Here is a 17,107-nt window from a genome sequence, read left to right on the forward strand (position 1 = left end):
AAAATAAGAAAACTAATTAAATTACATACAAAAGCTATATAGATATGCTTACAATGCTTAGTCCACATACTGGACATGACATGACTTGAACATTGATATATTACAGAAATACACAGATATATTATGTGCACGAATAAGTCTAGTGTATATTAGACACAACAACAATAAGAAGAATTTTCAGCCTATGTAGAAGATCAAAACTTTGTAACCCTGAGCACCTCAGGAATTCAATTATTTACATTTGACTTGTGATGTGATCATCAGTTATTTTATTTATTATATTTATTTATTCAGTTTATTTCTCAGGGACATTTCATATTAATAAATATTTCTGTAAATAGGCCAGAATTAGCCAGAAGGTTAGTTTTTGTCTGTAGTCCCTGGCCAGGTGTGAAGTTGGCAGCCTAAAATCAGTCTGACATTCACTGACTATTTTTTCTCCTCCATTGCAGCTGGAGCTCTTCAATGTACTGCTTGCACAAATGCAGGTGGTACTGGGTGTATTTCACTAACATGTTCCTCCTCAGAGACGATGTGTATAACAGCTTCCATTCAAGGTAGTAATTTCTTCATATTTTCTAGTACTTTTCAATAAAATACATAGTACTGTAGAGTTATGTTGTCTTTCAGTTAACATCAACAAACTGTGCTTTGATTTTGTAGTCAGTTCATCTGGAACTCAGACACAGCAAGTCTTAAAAGCGTGTGCATCATCCTCCCTGTGTCCAACCACAGGCTCTCAAACATATTCAACCAGCCTGGGTAGTTTGAGTGCAGTTGCATCTGTCCAGTGCTGCAACACAGATAACTGCAACTCAGAAACTCTACCTTGTGAGTACAGATGGATCTTATTTAATATAAGAAAAGATAGGGTGTAATTATTATAAACATATAAATATAAAAATATTTAAAAAATATGTTGGAATATTTGTCATTATGTATATGTGATATCAATATATAGGCTAATATATGTCTTTATAATAAATTATGTAATTCTTTTCTGTTCCAGTCCCAAATGATATGGCGAATAACAGCCTACAGTGTTTCTCTTGTGACCCCATCACTGGTCAATGCAACTCTCAATTACAATGCAGAGGAGAAGAGGACCGCTGCTTTCAAGCAAGTTGTGAGTCTTTTTTGTTCAAAATGAATGAAAACTGTCTCCAAATATGTTTTGCTACCTCAAAGTATTCCACACAAATTCCTTCTTTTGAATTTTGCAAAATAGCTTAACCTTAAACTCCCCAAAAGATAACTGACCTTCAGTGAAAGCAACTGGAGTATGGCGGGGGGTCTCCAAAGACTGAAAAAATAACCATTGGCATTTATAATGCTGCAATGAATGACACAGGAGATGCTTAAAAATCAATTGATCACACATCTTTGTGAAGTAGGAAGTAAGGTTCTCTTTCATATCAGACACAAAAACAAGATTTCAGAGAAGAATAGAGGTAGGAAACATTGTGGTATTGCTTCTTTTACGTCCCTAATATTTATATTCATGCTTTATACCAGGCTGGATTATTGTAATGTCTTGTTCTCAGGCTTCCCCAAGAAATGTTTAAACAAACTACAGATGATTCAGAATACAGCAGCACGTCTCCTCACCAAAACTAGACATAGAGAACCTATCACCCTTGTTTTAAAGGCCCTTCATTGGCTCCCCATTCATTTTAGAACTAACTTTAATATTTTGCTTTTAGTTTTTAAATCGTAAGGGATTAGCACCCTATTATATTTCTGACATGCTGGTTAGGCATGCCCCTGCTAGATCATCAAACTCTGGTCTCCTTAGCGTTCCCCAGACCAGAAGTAAGACCTCGCCTGTGAAATAGCCTCCCAGAGGAGGTCAGGGCATCACAAACGGTGGACAGCTTCAAACAGAACTGTAAAACATATTTTTTAGACTTGCTTTTATGTAGTTTTAGTGGCAATATTAATTAATCATATTTATAACTATATATATAAATATATACTATATTTATTATTTATGTTTTAGTGTGTTTTCTGTTTTTACTTGATTTTATTTTTGTCTTGTGTTTTGTCCTTTGGATTTTATTGATTTAAAGCACTTTGAGTTGCACTCATATGAACTGTGCTATACAAATAAAAAGTTATTAAGATTGTTATTATTCCTGAAATTAGCTCACCGTATTTTGAATAGTAAAACTGTGATATTTCATCTGCAGTGACGAGTGGAAACAGCACTTTTTCAGCGTTTGGCTGTGCATCTACAAACATGTGTGTAGCTGCTGCCAGCCTGGGTAATCTACCTTTCCTGCAAAGTGCTGGTAACATCAGCAGTGGACTAACCTGTTGTGGGACCAGTTTATGTAATACACAAATAATACAAACAACACAGCCAGCCACTAATCCCAGTGATGCCTGCTGTATCAGACTGGGTATAATCCATCTGCTGCTGGGACTCCTAATTTATACCCTCTATTAGAACACAAAACATAAGCACAAATATAGATGGGGCATCTATGAAGCCACCCAAAGGACTCTGACAGGATCTTTTGAAACACTGACTTGGGTTTACTGCTTATCTTTCAACCAGGTATCACGCCAAAGCATGTAATACACCTGCTGGTCCACCGTGTCAGTGTCACATTTTGCCTCGCTTAAGCGTGAAAAGTACACACATGTATGTTAGGAGCATTTTCTAATATGGCCTCTATCAGCAGTAATTGGCAAGACAACATAATTTGTCTGTGCTTTCCAAAACCGTTACAAATCACTATTAAACGATAATTATGTTTTATGGGTTAGGATTAGGGGGTTAGAGTTAGGGTTAACCCAGCAAACACCACAGCAAATATAGTTAGGTTTTTTTTTAAAAAAGTTTTTTTGCCATCTAACTAACTATTCAGCCATCCACCCAACCTGCCTCCTCCTAATAAGGCAGTCACCTTATATAGACATCATCTGAACCACTTTACTTCTCTGGGTCATATTTACTATGGCTGCCAGATGGTATTGTTGGCATTAAGTACACATGTGTGTACTTTTCATGCCTGGGCAAAGCAAAACATGACACTGACACGGTGGACCAGCAGGTGTATTACACAGTTGGTGAGATACTGGGCAATATCTTTGGTTGGCAGTAGAGCCAGAAAATCCACACTTAGGAGAAAGGGTCTAGGTGACGCTGAGATGGGAAAACCTTTTTCACAGCTTTAATTTACTTGTTATATATTCCCTGGGATTTTTCTCTCAAATCCATGTGTATTGTAAGTGGATTGAATGCATTATTAGTTTACTAGATTATTTTTTAGTTGACATTTTGTTTCAGATTATACAAATACTAAATTTTTGAGAAAAATATCTGAAATTAATAGAAAAATCAATGGGAGAGGGAAAACTAGCTTCATAATAATCATTTTATTAAAAAATAAAACATGTTTTTATAACTTTGTTTCATACTTCAAGTGGACCTTATCACAATATGTGCAACTAAGATACAAACGTACCTCTGACATCTTGTTTCATAAGCAACATACTGTACTACATGTATCTGTAATCCTACAACACAAGGATCCACAGGCATTATATCTATATATGATTTGTCTCTTTGTGTAACTGATAATTGTGTGGAAATAAACAAAAGCAAAGAGTATGTCTGAATGATTTGTGCATGAACTTTACTTTTATTATTTATTATTATGAACTTTATTATCCTATATTATAATAATTATTGCCTATACCATGGCCACTTGCAACAAAATGCCAAAGGCTATACTGTCAAATTAGAAACATCAGTATCAGCATATAAGATGTTATGATTACTTTAATTATCGTTAAGGGAAGCAACCAGGCTGCAAAGATGCCAAGGCATATAACCTTATGCAGTAGGCTTCTGACAGAATGCATAGACTACTATTTATACACAACCCTGGAGATGTTTTGTATCTTTAAGACTCTTGACTTTGGGATTATATGTCAGCATGACAAAACCCATTCAATCAGAATCTGTTTTATTAGCCATTGTAAGCATGTTTAACATGTTTGTGTTTCTTACAGTGAAAACACTACAATTTTCCAAATCAGATTTTATGTATTTTGTGTGTTTTTTGGTCAAATATGATGATATAGTATGTCAAAGTGAAAAAATTGTCTGGTCAGATAGGTGATGTTGTGCTGAAAAAAAAGATACCAAACATTGGCATGTTAAACATTTTTTTAAAATGATATATAAAGGCAAAAAGTATGCAAAAACGGCCAAAATAGCCCAAGACTCCTAAGGGTTAAGAGTTGAAGGCCGAACACTTATCTGCCTTTCCTCCCTGGACTTTCCCTCCCTGCCTCTGTCTAATGAGAAACAAAAGTTACAGTGACCGAGTCCCACAGCTCACCATTGATGGTACCTGTTCACAACATTTTCACACAGGAAGCAGAGAAACAAAGTCTTACAGTGTGCTTTTGGCAATAAAGGCAGTATAACATAATCTTAAGACAATATCATAGGGATATAAGTTTTCATAAGTTTCCAGTTTTTCATAATATGGCCCCTTTTAAATCTTCAATGATCTACCCTCTGTCCTGTGGGCTCCATCCAACCCAACAATCAGTTAGGTTCAAAGGATCCTCAAGAGAAATGAGGACTCCTGGCAGAGGTCACAGGCCACAACTACATGGGCCAAATCTCCCTCCAACTGGCAAGAGAAAGGTAAAAGACCACTGGGTTTAACTACTTTAACTATCGGTGCCACAGGAGAAAAAAACTCAAAAGCTGAGGAGGTAAAAATCTCTTGAGGTGAGTAAGCACGAGTAAACATAAATCAGGGTGACCAGTATGGATGATGCAAACATGATTACAATAAAAAATATATAAAAAAGAAAAACAAGAAATAAAATTGATCAACAACTACTGAGTAGTTATAATCAGTACCAAGAATAAGTCATAATATTTTAAATTGATCTTAATTCAGTTTCATCTCAGGTCTTCTGGTTATAGTGATATTAGCTTTCAGATATTAGAATAAAAAACACTACCTGCTGATTAAAGCACTTAAAACTGGCATTTTAAGGCATATAATCAATGTTAAGAACATAAGGTAAAGACAGCAAACTTCAGTAAAAACTTAAACGTAGTAAAAATGAAAACACCTTAATGTATAGTTCAACTCAAACCATTCAGTCATTGTTACATTATTTTCATCATGTTCTCCAAATTAATATTGCAAAACACTGTCTTAGGCTAATAAATGTTTGAACAAGAAAAAAAATAATCAATACATTTTACACACAAATGTCATCATAATTGTGGAGGAGTTCAGTCTGGGTTTGAATCACATTTTAGTGTCTTCAACCCATGAACTTTGCACACAGTAAAGGGCCACCACCATGGAGCGGTTACTAGCACTTATGATGCATGGTGGTATGGAATCCATCTTTTCATTATCCGATGATCAGGGGTAATGTGTCTTGTGATGTTTCTTTCCTCTCACAGTGGTGGATTGTCCTAGTGCTCTAGTTCATGTGTGGAAGATTAGGATGTGTCTGTTTTAAGAATATGTGGGCTCTTATACTCTGGTGATTGTCTTACATGGTCCTCCCAGGGGAATGGAAGAAATGGCACCATCTGCACTAAGTAGGACTTCCCAGAGAAGTCCCTCTACCTGTCCCAGCAATTGCCACCGACTGTACCCTTGTTTCCATTTTTAAGTAATTTCTCCGCTCACTCTGATAGCTTTTTAAATTATTTATGTGAGTGTGTAGACCAGATAGTTAAGTGCCCTACTATGAATTCTATTATGTCAGTTTTCCTCCTCCTCTGCTCCAACAGGTTCTGGAAGTTCCCCGTCTAGGGGTCTTTGGTCAAATAAGTTTATAGAATCTTTTCTACTATAGTCAAAAATATGCACAATTTATTAATACATAAATACATAAATTTATTGTACTCCCCTATTTTTATGCTCAACCGTAGTATGTTTAAATGAAACTCTCTTAGTTACCAGATATAATTATGAATTATAAAATTAAGGAATTATTAATATTAGATAATAATACAGGGCACCAACTGTTAGAGAACCTCACATGGGGACAACAACTGTTGGATCTGTGAGGAGCATGGTTGGTTATTACCAGTAATTAATAATTATTAGAGATAAATAGTATAAAAGTTAATACAATTATTAATAACACTTAATAATTACGGGGCACCACCTGGAAACCAGGACCAATAACCAAACCATAAGGTAGTCTCATAAAAGAGTTCACCTAGAATGCTAATATCTGAGGGATAAACATTCATGGGTCAATGAAGAAGGTTTGAATTCGAGCTCTGACTCTCTCAATCAGCCACTTTTCACAATATATAAAACACAGATTTAATCCATCCAAACAAATGAATTGTCCAGCAGATGTCGCCACTTTGACAATCAAATGCTTCCAAACAGTGAACCATTTTCAACACAATTGCTTCACATTGATTTGGTGCTTCAGAAAACTTTGTTTCCTCCACCACTGCAGAGTGGAAACTTTTATCTAGACAGGCAGAAACACTGTTTTTCAGCCTGGTATCAAGCTTCTCTTTAAGTACTTCTCTATTACAATAAATAATTATGACTTAATAATAAACCATAAAGGTGCAGACAAACAAAAAGCTATTATTTATTAAGAGTTTACAGTCAAAAATGTATCTTGTACATTTGATTGACAGTGGTCTGGCAATGTAAACACACAAACAATCTTCAGATTATGAGCCAAATATTGTGTGTCATAACCTTTTTTTGAACAGTTTAAAAAATGACTGAGAAGGTTTTCCATCAATATATGATGAAGATCATTGAAAGGTTGCACTTTGTCTTGGAAATACCTTTACCTTGCAAGAGTGGACTCATCACAACATGATGAGAACCCCCAAAGTCAAGGAGTGCTCTCCCTTTATACTCTTACAGTGGCTATAGACAAACACACACAACACAGTGCAAGGTAACTCTTTATTTGGCTTCCCACATGCACAGTATAGATAAGTTCATTTCCACCTCTCCTCTTAGAAAACAAGTTACACAACACGACTTACTTAAAGGAAATTAACACATACACACACACACCTATTGTTGCATAAAGGCACAAGCTAAGTTGAAGATCACTTGTTGCTTAAAATCACAATTTCATCCACAGTTCTTTATTTTTCTTTTCCCGGTATTGCATCCTTAGTTTTCACAAGTGTTTCAAGAATTTAAAAATGAAATAAAAATGTACAACAGAGATTGTGTTTGAGGTGATTTGTGCAAAAATGTAGTCCATATGAATCCAAATACAGCAAAATTCCAGTCAAAATACTTTAAAGTTCAAAATTCGTTGGTTGCCCAGTCATTATGTGGGATGGGATGCTGCTGTTATGATTAAAATAATTACTTAGCAAGCTGAAACATTCAAAATGTTAAAGGAATCTCACTGTGTAAATGAATGAGAAGATGATAGATGTATTTGGCTTATTCACACACGTTACACAACTACTTTTACTATTTTGTTAGTTTCTCTTTGTTCTAATAGATGATAAGAGTAATGAGTCCAAACAGCAAAGGGATCACATTCAGTTTGACAGACCAGGCTGAGTTACAGAAGTTGCCTCCACAACATTTTGGTGCAACACTGAATTTAACAGGAATAGGAACAGGCAGGAGTTCCAAGTGAGAAGCAACTTTACAGAGGTTTGCAGAGATACATCCAAAGGAATGAAATACTGCGCCCCTGTCTTCACTATCTACCACTGTGGATGAAAAAAATCATTGTTAGACCACAGTTTTTATAAGTCTTTCAAATTTTATCAGCAGGAAATGGCCACTTTGAATGCAGCAATAATATGTTTTGAGACAAAAAATGATCATGAGGGCTCACCAGTCCGACTAAAGCAGCGGTCCTGCGCTCCCACACACTGTAATGTCTTGTTACACACAGAAGAAGATTGATCATCACAGGTGAAACACTGCAGGTTGTTTTTCTTCTGAACACCAGGGTCTGAAATAGAACAGGGGACATGTTAGATACTGTACAAGACACAAAATGACTTATTGTTCTTCACTGTGACCAACATTAGACTGATACTACATGTGAATGCGATTTTGTGTGTTTAAAAGGGGAAACTTTTTTCTTTACTTACAAGAAATGTCTTGATTGTTGCAGCCATCTGTGTTGCACACATGAACAGTTGCAGATATAGCATCAAAACCAACATTGAATGAAAATGTGTGCTTTCCTTCACTGAAAAGGGAGGATGGCAAACACAACCTGGTGGTGTCCTTAGTGACGTTCCTAATCTCATTTTCTGTAAAGTGAAACAGACCAAACACTGTAATGCAGAAATCTCATTTAAAACTGAAAAAGTGAATGACATTCAGGACAAATCTGATTTTATTTTTATACTTTGTACAGATACCTTGATAGACAACAGTTGCACACAACTCAGTAGAGTTACATGAACGTAAGGTCTGTTGCTTTGTGTCAGTCCCTTTACCAGTCCAACACCTAACAGCTTCAGCTGCAATTTATGAAAGAAATCAAGGTGAGTTGAACAATCAACATGAATCCTGTTTGTCATATTAACACAGATACAGTATGCAAAGTTAATCTGATGAAAGACAACCCCAAATTACAACACACTATGACAGAATGATATTTAAGACAAAATAAATTCAATAAATTCTTCTTAACAAATATATTAAATATCAGAAATCAGTCATCAAATTAAATGGCTGCAGCCTTTAGATGTACAGTTTTCTGTCATGGTGACATCTGCATCAACTGTCTTTCTAAAAATGTTTAAAGAATGAAACAGCACTATGTAAAATGATGGGACATTTCTGTGGCCAATAAAGAAAAACTGATGTTTGGGGAAAGATTGTCATTTTGTTTTAGTATTGAAAAAGTAAACATGTCCTGTTCTTCAAGTCTGTGTTGATGTTTTTATTATTTAACCAAGACCATCATCTTTCCCTTATCTTAACAAAGTGCTTTGAGTCCCTCAACATAACTATAACTATGTTACTATAAAAATATTAATCATGCCTTAGTTGACATGAGTGAATATTGGAGGAAAAACACATTAAATATGTTGACAGTGAACTTTTTGTAACTTGATAGCTCCATAAAATATGTTTCTTCATTATGCTGATAAAAAACAAAATCTGTGCAGCATGAAGTTTCTTTCTAAACATATTTTCTGCTGCAAATTAGTCTTTTTAGTGTTTTTATATTAGTTTATAGATTTCTGTGGTTGCTATACAGATGATAAAATAAACAAAACATAAATGATGATAAATATGAACAAAAGTCAGCACCTGGCAGACAAACAGCAGAGGAAAAAAATAGTAGAGTTATGAACTACCTGACATGACAGGTACCTGCAGAAATGCTGTTTTAAGAGTGAGTGAGGTTACCTGTGCTGGAGAGTGTCCAGATGAGAGTGAGAGACAGGATCAGCTTCATCATGATGAGTAAATCTGCAGATTACAGGAAATATTTTATATAGTGAGCCTGTGTTTAAAAAGAGGAAGTTACAGGAAATGATTAAATATCAAAGGAACTGTATTCCTTCACTTTCAAAGCAGCAAAATTAATGAATTTTCTTGCTGTAAACAGCTGCAATACACAGTTCAACAAGCCATCAACTCCTCGTCTTTTTCACCTGCAGTAATGTCAGGATGAATACATATATAAATTATTATCTTTTATTATATAATTGTTAATTATATCTCTATCATGTTTAAAAAAAAAGATACTGAAAAATTGGAAAATGAGGAATGGTGAAATAAATAACATTGTACAAAAACAAACAACAAAACAGCAGGTTAGATTTTATAATCCAGCGTTATTCAACAGTAAAATATGTCCAAATTGATTCAGTAATATAATATAGACCGTCCTACTTTAGGCTACTGTAAATTAGCACAGTAAGTTGTATAATGTTGGAAAAAAAAAAAATATTATGACGACATATTTGAAGAAATTCCAGTTCCATAAAAAGTTTAATATTGGATCATAAAATGTGGTGATTTTAGAAGTGGAAGTCTGATACTGATAACAGCTACACCTCAGTACTGAAATGAGACGACATGATACAGATCAGAAGTTAAGTTGAATAGAATCAAATGCAACTACAATATTATTAAATTACTATCATAAATGATTATAATGAAAACATCAAGGCCTCCAAGGCATCAAAATGAACATCAGCCTTGAGCGTCATATCAATAGATTTTATTTTAATAAAACTCACCCAGTCAAAATTCAACACACCCAGTTTGTCAACAGAAAAAAGAAAAGGTCTCCCAGATTACTGTTACTCTAAACTGAAAACCGTTCAACTTATACCTCCACCAGTGATGTAACAACCTCTTCACTGGTTTTTTTTTCAAAGCTCAAAGGCATTGCTTCACTTTTCTACAAGATCCTGACAGTACAATAGTAACAACGGTCTGCAAAATGTGTCACTAAAACTTAAGTGACAAGTTTAATTGACTCATTGTGTACGGTTGTGGGTTATAGTTTAAATTTATTTAGATTATGTGTATGTGGAGCAGTGGTGCAAAGTTAATTAATTACAGCACATTTTCTCTCTGTTGTTCAGATGCACTTCTGCCATCTGAATTCTGGTTTGCAAAACATTTAACACAACTGCAGACACTGAGTACATATTTCACCTGAGTGCTCACAATAGTGTGTTTCTCAATTTAACAAAAATCTGTAATCTCACTCTGTGCAGAGGAGCAAAACTTGACTCCATATTCAGTTATAAAGAGACAAGTCAGTCTAGTTTCTGTCTGCTCAAACTAAACTCTATGCATGCTCAAGTTGCTCATTTAATTTTGATATTTAATGTTAAATCTTAAAACATAAAGTCTTCCTCAATTAATATTGAGCCACGTCACCCAATAAAAACACTCTAACACTGTGTGTGTGTGTGTCAAACGGGACTTTACATTGACATCCCTCATTTAATCCCTGCACTTTACACCTTCACATCTTTCATCAAACTGGACTAGATTGTGCATTGCATTCAACTTCCACTGTTACATAATTTCATTATTTATGCACATGTCACATTTAGTTTTTACTCTTGTTACCTTCATATTTTACACATTTAATTTCTTTGTACATAGCACATTCCATATTTCCTTTGTATAGTCAATATTTCATTTCAAGTTTTATATCCCATTTCAGAACTATTACTATTCCACTCTGTAAATATATTTTAAAATTATTATTATTATTATTATTATTATTATTATTATTATTATTATTATTATTATCATTCTGTGTTGTGTTTTTTTGGGAGAAAACACCAACACACATTCTTTGTATGCTTGCATTGGCTAATTAAACAGCATGACATAGCCTATTCATCTGAATCTGATATATAATCCCAAAACCAAGAACCATAAAGATACAAAAAATCTCCAGGGTTGTGTAAATAGTAACCTACGCATGAATGAGAACAGGTTGGTCTTTTCAGCCCTAACCCTAACCCAAGCACTTCAGGCCTTCCTCCAAGTCTGTAGTAATGAAAACGATAGTCAGCGGTATTGTAATCTCTGAAGGTGACTCATTGTGGTCAGTATTTACACTAAAAAATAGAAAAAAACAAACAAACAAACAAAAAACTTTTAAACATTTTATAAACTGGGCCTTCAAAGTGCTCTCTGAAACTAGACCTGGGATGGCTTGTGTCCATGAAATGAGAAAATTTAAACATTTGTTGTAGAGCTAAATCAAATACATTGCATTGTTGGAAAGGTCTCGACCTGGAGAGTAACATATGTCAGTATGAAGATTTTACATGATTCCTTTGAAATACTGACCTTTGAAACTTGACCTCTGTGCATGTTTGAAGGCTTATAATTCAGCAACAAAAAGGGGGTACCGACATGTTACCAAATGTTATAGAGCTCTTGACGTCAGCTATCATGTGAGTATAGTCAACAACTGGGGCCGCTGTCAAATATGGGTAAAATATGGTTAAAATTTTCACCCATTTAACAATTAGATATTTAAAATCTGATCACAGAAATGTGTTTACCATCCCCTTAAACTCCTCAGTGTAGTCTCAATTCAGTATTTGCAACTTCCAATCCTAACAAAAACACTAATATTTTTTAAAAACTACAATTCCCTAGAGCCGCGCCACGCAGCTTGATACAGTCAGCACCACAGTTGTAGTTCTTTTGGTTTGTAAAGGTTGTAAAATCAGCCAGTCAGCCAATTGCAAAGCTTCAAATACTGGATTTCAATTTCAGTTCAACCCCGAGATGCTCTAAAACCTACATTTTTTTACTGAGAGAACATCATCAAACAGTTACATAAAATAACACAAACAACATAACAGCTCTGATAACTACACAACGCAAAGACAATGATTCAGCAGCATCCATAGCAACCACCATAGCAACGATAGAAAGCCTGCAAGAATCTTTGTCATAATAAACTAAACATCATATACATTCAATGAAGGAAGATTATGAAAATAAAATGCACATCTCTTGCTTGAAATGTTATCAAAATGCATTTTAATTCTGAAACTATCTTAAAATATTGCATTTTCCACAGAACAAAAATGAATGGCAGCCCTTTTTTCTGTGTTTAAGCAGACAGAAACTTGACAGTCACATGACATAGATGCAGCCCAGTAGAAAGAATAGGTCAAAAAACAAAAAAACCCAAGGCATCTCTCAATTTTTGAGCCGTTATTGTGAAACTAGTACATATTGCACTGTAGACCAAGGTAGCTATTACACATTTTGATGCAAGACTGGGTTGCAAGGACATACAAATACCTGCTGTATCTAAAAACAGGAACACAGAAAGAGTGGAAATGCGGCTATGATGCAAGGATGAATCAGTGTATATCTGACTATGGTGCATACACAACATGGGAAGTTACACTTTTGCATTGATTTTATGAGCCAGGAAGTGTGAAATCAACCAGCTTCAATTACAAGAGCATGTATGAGAGATGTTACGACACCAATCCAAGGGCACAGGTCTGCTTTCAGAAATGAGATGACACGATAAAGTTTAAAAAGTATGCTGTAAACTATGATGACATTAGGTCACATTGGTCATATTGCCCATCAATAGGATAGGAGAATAGGAGTCTTCCTACCAACAACCTTAACCAATAAAGCAGGGCAGCCTGTATGTAGCCTGAGAGGCGAGACCCAGTGAAGAAGTCTGCAAAGCACTCACTGATGGGATTTTGTTTCTTGTGAGCACACAGTAAGCATGGAAGCTAATTGATACAGATGAGCATATTAACATTTTAATCAGTTCAGATCTTCTTTCATCTGGATTTTGCTGTCTGGACTGTGGGACGATGATGTTATTATAAAACTATAAAAGTGAGATTTTTAAAAGAGGAAATTACACTTTTGACCTTATCAGTGTTGCCATAGAAACTGATGTCTGTTAACTAACCAGAGTGATCTTACAACACTGCTCCTAAGATCAGACACTGCATCAGTATGAAGTGATCAGTAAATAACTGCTTGTAATAATGAGCTATACACATTTATTTATACTATGTTTCTATGGAAACAGCTTGGAGTCAAGTGTACTAGCTGCCAACTGCTGACAACACTGGCAACAAGATGTGCTTTGCTTGTATGTGTTTGCCCGAACATATACAGTGATTTAAGATGTCTGAGTAACCCGATCAGACTGAAATGTGAGGTTCGTTTTCACTTCATTATTCAAATGTTAACATGTTTGTTTCTTTGTTTATTCATAGAATCACGAGAGATGTGCAGGCAGAGCCAATAAAGCTCCCTTAGAAGAGAATCAAATCTAATCAAGAGCAAAATATATAAATATAAACAACATGCATGTGTTCATCTGTTCAACCCAATTTGGAAGTTTTGTGTTAAAGAAATATTTTTTCCAAGGAAGCCATTCATGGTAAGCATCACTGACTTTTCATGTTTTGAGATCTCCAATGTCAATATCTGTAAATTTAGCTAGAAACAAATTAAAGGGATAGACCTTGTGTAAAAGTTTAATGTGGGTTTCCTTTATTTTGTTGGAGAATATCTGTGAGGTAAATTAAGTTGCCAGTCAGTGACAGTGTTCTTACAGCTGGTGTCAGCAACTGGTAACAAGGTACAAACGGTGTTACGGTGCCCTCTACTGGTAGAAAGAGTTTACTGTATGATGGCATGAAGTCCAGACAAAAAAAGATTTCTCACTAAAGATACTGGTGATAAATTATTCTTTGGATAAATTTAATTATTCTAAAGTTTGATAAATCTATGACTATTATGGCTATACACATAATAATCAGTAGTTAAATAAAGAAAGTGAAAAGAACAACAAAGAAAAAACAACCAAAAAACATTTTTAAAGTAATCTGAATGTGATTTTTGTGTTTCTTTATGTCAAGTTCACTACTTTAGCCACAATTATTGACCCACTGGCATCAAAGCAAAATTCACAGCGCAATATTAGGCCAATATTATTAAAGATGACATTCTCTGCTGTTAACTGTGCTGCAGTCTACAGATTACCAATTCTACAAATGATTGCTATACAGCTACATACTAAATATATACATATACAGTACTGTGCAAAAGTGGATTTTGTCCCCATCACTTACATTATGAAGGGATCTTCTAATGGTCAGTATGAACAGGTGGAATGATTGCAGCAAGAAAAACTTATTTCAACTGTTTGGGTTACTATAAGGACCAAACGATTATTTGTTCATATTTTGGCCTGTTAAAAACTAATTGCGTGTACCTGTCATTATCGGAGAGCGCTTTCTGAAACACAGACAAAATTTTAGCACAATCAACCGTTTCACTTTGGCATAGTTTATCCTTATTCTCCTACCCAAACACACCATATTCATTTTTGAAGGTTTTTTGTGTTATTTCATATTGCACACAATGTGTACATGATTAGAATCATCATCTGCAGAGTTCGACAGGCAAAATTGGTTTTAATCAAATTAAAAAAAAAAAAGGGGCCATCTTGGATTCAGTGTTAATGCTCAAGTAAAGACACAAGGGATGCCAGTTGTCATTTATTGACAGTTTATTTCATTTGTCACTATTTTTTTTCTAATTTCCTGAATAAAGTCTTCAGATAAGTTACATTACAGTTTTGGTTTAGATGTTGTAACTTCAGTGTGGTGTTTACTTACTTATGGTGAGTTGTAAGATAATGATGTACAGTATAGTTTCAGCTCAAAAGAACAGACAATGAGAAGCTCCAACCTGAAATCCCAAACCTGCAGTCAAAAATGCTGCGTTCAAGAGCAGTCTGCAGTATTATGGAGCCACTATCTGTAATCAGCTGGCCAACTTTACATGCTTTCAAAGGTAAATTGAAGTCAGGACAGCAAAACACTTGATCAGCAGACTGTAACAAGTGTTTATGCATTTTATTTGTCTTGTTTTATTATTGGTTTGAATGTATGAAAATTGAAGTACTGATACTGTTAGCTTGGACTGCTTTTTGTTAGCTTGCCATCATGTCTGACACAGTGGTGTCATATCCATCTTTCTGTTTGTGTTTGACTTTCCGTTGTGTTTTTACTGTGTGTTTTTGTTCTTTTGGGTTTTCTGTGTTACATTTATGTGCCTGGTTGTTTGGTTGAGCTCATTTAGGTTATTTGACTTTGGGGGACTTTCTTGCATTTTTGGTTGGATTGTATTGAGTGTTCTGAGATTTGGTTTTCTCTGTTTTCCTTGTGTGTTCTTTCACTCCCCCTGTGTTCATGTGCTCCTCCTCTCACCTGCCCTGCATTACCCTTGTTAGCCCTGCCCTGATCTTAGTGTCTTCCCCAGTCTATCAGCTCCCAGACTGCCCTTGTGTTGCTCTTGGGTCCACCTGCTCCACTCACTTTGTGACAAGTGGGTTGAATTTTATTTGTTGAAATCAGACCACAGCTGGCGAATAAGGACAATTGCACACCACGTAAATGTGTAAATAAAAGCAAGTGCCATGCATGTACATGTACACACACAAGTCTAGACTTTCACACATGCTACTCTGTAGTCAGAGAGAGGAATGGTTTTACGGAAATTCCAGGCTGGAACCCTTCCTTAAATCAGGTTATCAAGAACTTAACAAAAGCTGGATCAGGGTGGTTACAAAGTGCCGCTGCTAAAGGATGGAGGATGTTAATAGTTGACAGGTTCTTATCTAGTTTCTGTGAAGTGGGGTTGTGTGGGCACCCAAGCCAGGTGTGGCCACTGCCACAAAGGGAGCAGACATGGAGAAAGCAGCATTGGGACATGTTGCATCTGGCATCGTTGAAGTTATTGCATATGGTTTGACCTTCCTGGTGCATGATGCGCCAGCCTTTTTTATACCATTGGTTATGGGGAAGATGACAGAAGGGGCTGGCTTTGGAGGTATGGGTGCTGGTGGGGCTGCTGAAGCTTCTGTACAGATTCTACCAGCAGGAGGTTGGTGAAGGGAAGGCATGCAACATCCATGTAATTGCAATCTACGATTTGTTTACATATATTGGCAGGAACTGGAGAAGGATGGGAGACGAAAGTCTTAGGATGGCACACAGGAGGATTGGCTGTAGACAAGGTGAAGTTAGCGGTTGCGTGGTGGGCCAGAATGGGTTGCAAAGGAAGACCGGAGTTAAAAGCAGAAGGAACTTGCTGCTGCAAGGGCTGTAGAGGAAAGCTGGGTGCTGGCATCCCAGTGCCTGCTGACGTGAGCTGCAGGGAACGGATGGTGTGAGGAGCCCCAGCTAAAGCAAGCTGCTGCAGTTGGAGGAAGGAGGCAGCAGGGGGCACTGGCATCCTGTTGCCAGGTTCCTGTGCCAGTGTTGGCTGTTGTAAGTGCTGGAACTGAGTGGCGGGGGCCACTGTCATTTGCCCTGGATGGTGTAGATGTTTGATAGATCTGTTGCCGTTGGATGGTGGAAACTTAGGACATGGTCATCCTGATTTTGTCCAAAAAGATGGTCTGATGGGGATAATGAGACAAAATCCATACTCGAGATGAGGTGAGTAGAGGGCTGATGTAGCTCGTATGATAAGTAACTTAGCTCCGTTGTTGGAGTGTACTTGAGGTGATGTTGAGTGTTTTCGGTTCTGCTGCAGAATATAAGAATGAAAGAGGAGGAGAGGGTTAGGTTGGTATT

General features: G+C 36.1%; 2 protein-coding genes across 3 annotated transcripts; one reads left to right on the plus strand and one right to left on the minus strand.

The window, feature by feature from the left end:
- Nucleotides 1-506: 506 nt before the first annotated feature.
- LOC121900608 (phospholipase A2 inhibitor and Ly6/PLAUR domain-containing protein-like) lies at nt 507-5,511 on the plus strand. The gene is made up of 5 exons (XM_042417040.1): nt 507-557; nt 664-831; nt 1,010-1,126; nt 2,190-2,291; nt 5,453-5,511. The coding sequence occupies exons 1-5, from the start codon at nt 533-535 to the stop codon at nt 5,509-5,511; spliced, it is 471 nt and encodes a 156-aa protein (XP_042272974.1). The 5' UTR covers nt 507-532.
- Nucleotides 5,512-6,941: 1,430 nt separating this feature from the next.
- On the minus strand, nt 6,942-10,279 carry LOC121900817. Of its 2 annotated transcripts, none has more exons than XM_042417362.1 (6): nt 10,226-10,279; nt 9,387-9,449; nt 8,387-8,488; nt 8,111-8,275; nt 7,849-7,968; nt 6,942-7,720 (listed from the first exon to the last, which is right to left on the minus strand). In XM_042417362.1, the coding sequence occupies exons 2-6, from the start codon at nt 9,436-9,438 to the stop codon at nt 7,497-7,499; spliced, it is 663 nt and encodes a 220-aa protein (XP_042273296.1). In that variant the 5' UTR covers nt 9,439-9,449; nt 10,226-10,279; the 3' UTR covers nt 6,942-7,496. The 2 variants fall into 2 exon arrangements, with proteins under 2 accessions (XP_042273296.1, XP_042273297.1); XM_042417363.1 differs by having other exon boundaries at nt 9,387-9,483; nt 10,226-10,263.
- Between the last annotated feature and the right edge of the window lie 6,828 nt (nt 10,280-17,107).

Source organism: Thunnus maccoyii, chromosome 7, assembly GCF_910596095.1.
Source record: "Thunnus maccoyii chromosome 7, fThuMac1.1, whole genome shotgun sequence".
Taxonomy (NCBI): Eukaryota; Metazoa; Chordata; class Actinopteri; order Scombriformes; family Scombridae; genus Thunnus; species Thunnus maccoyii.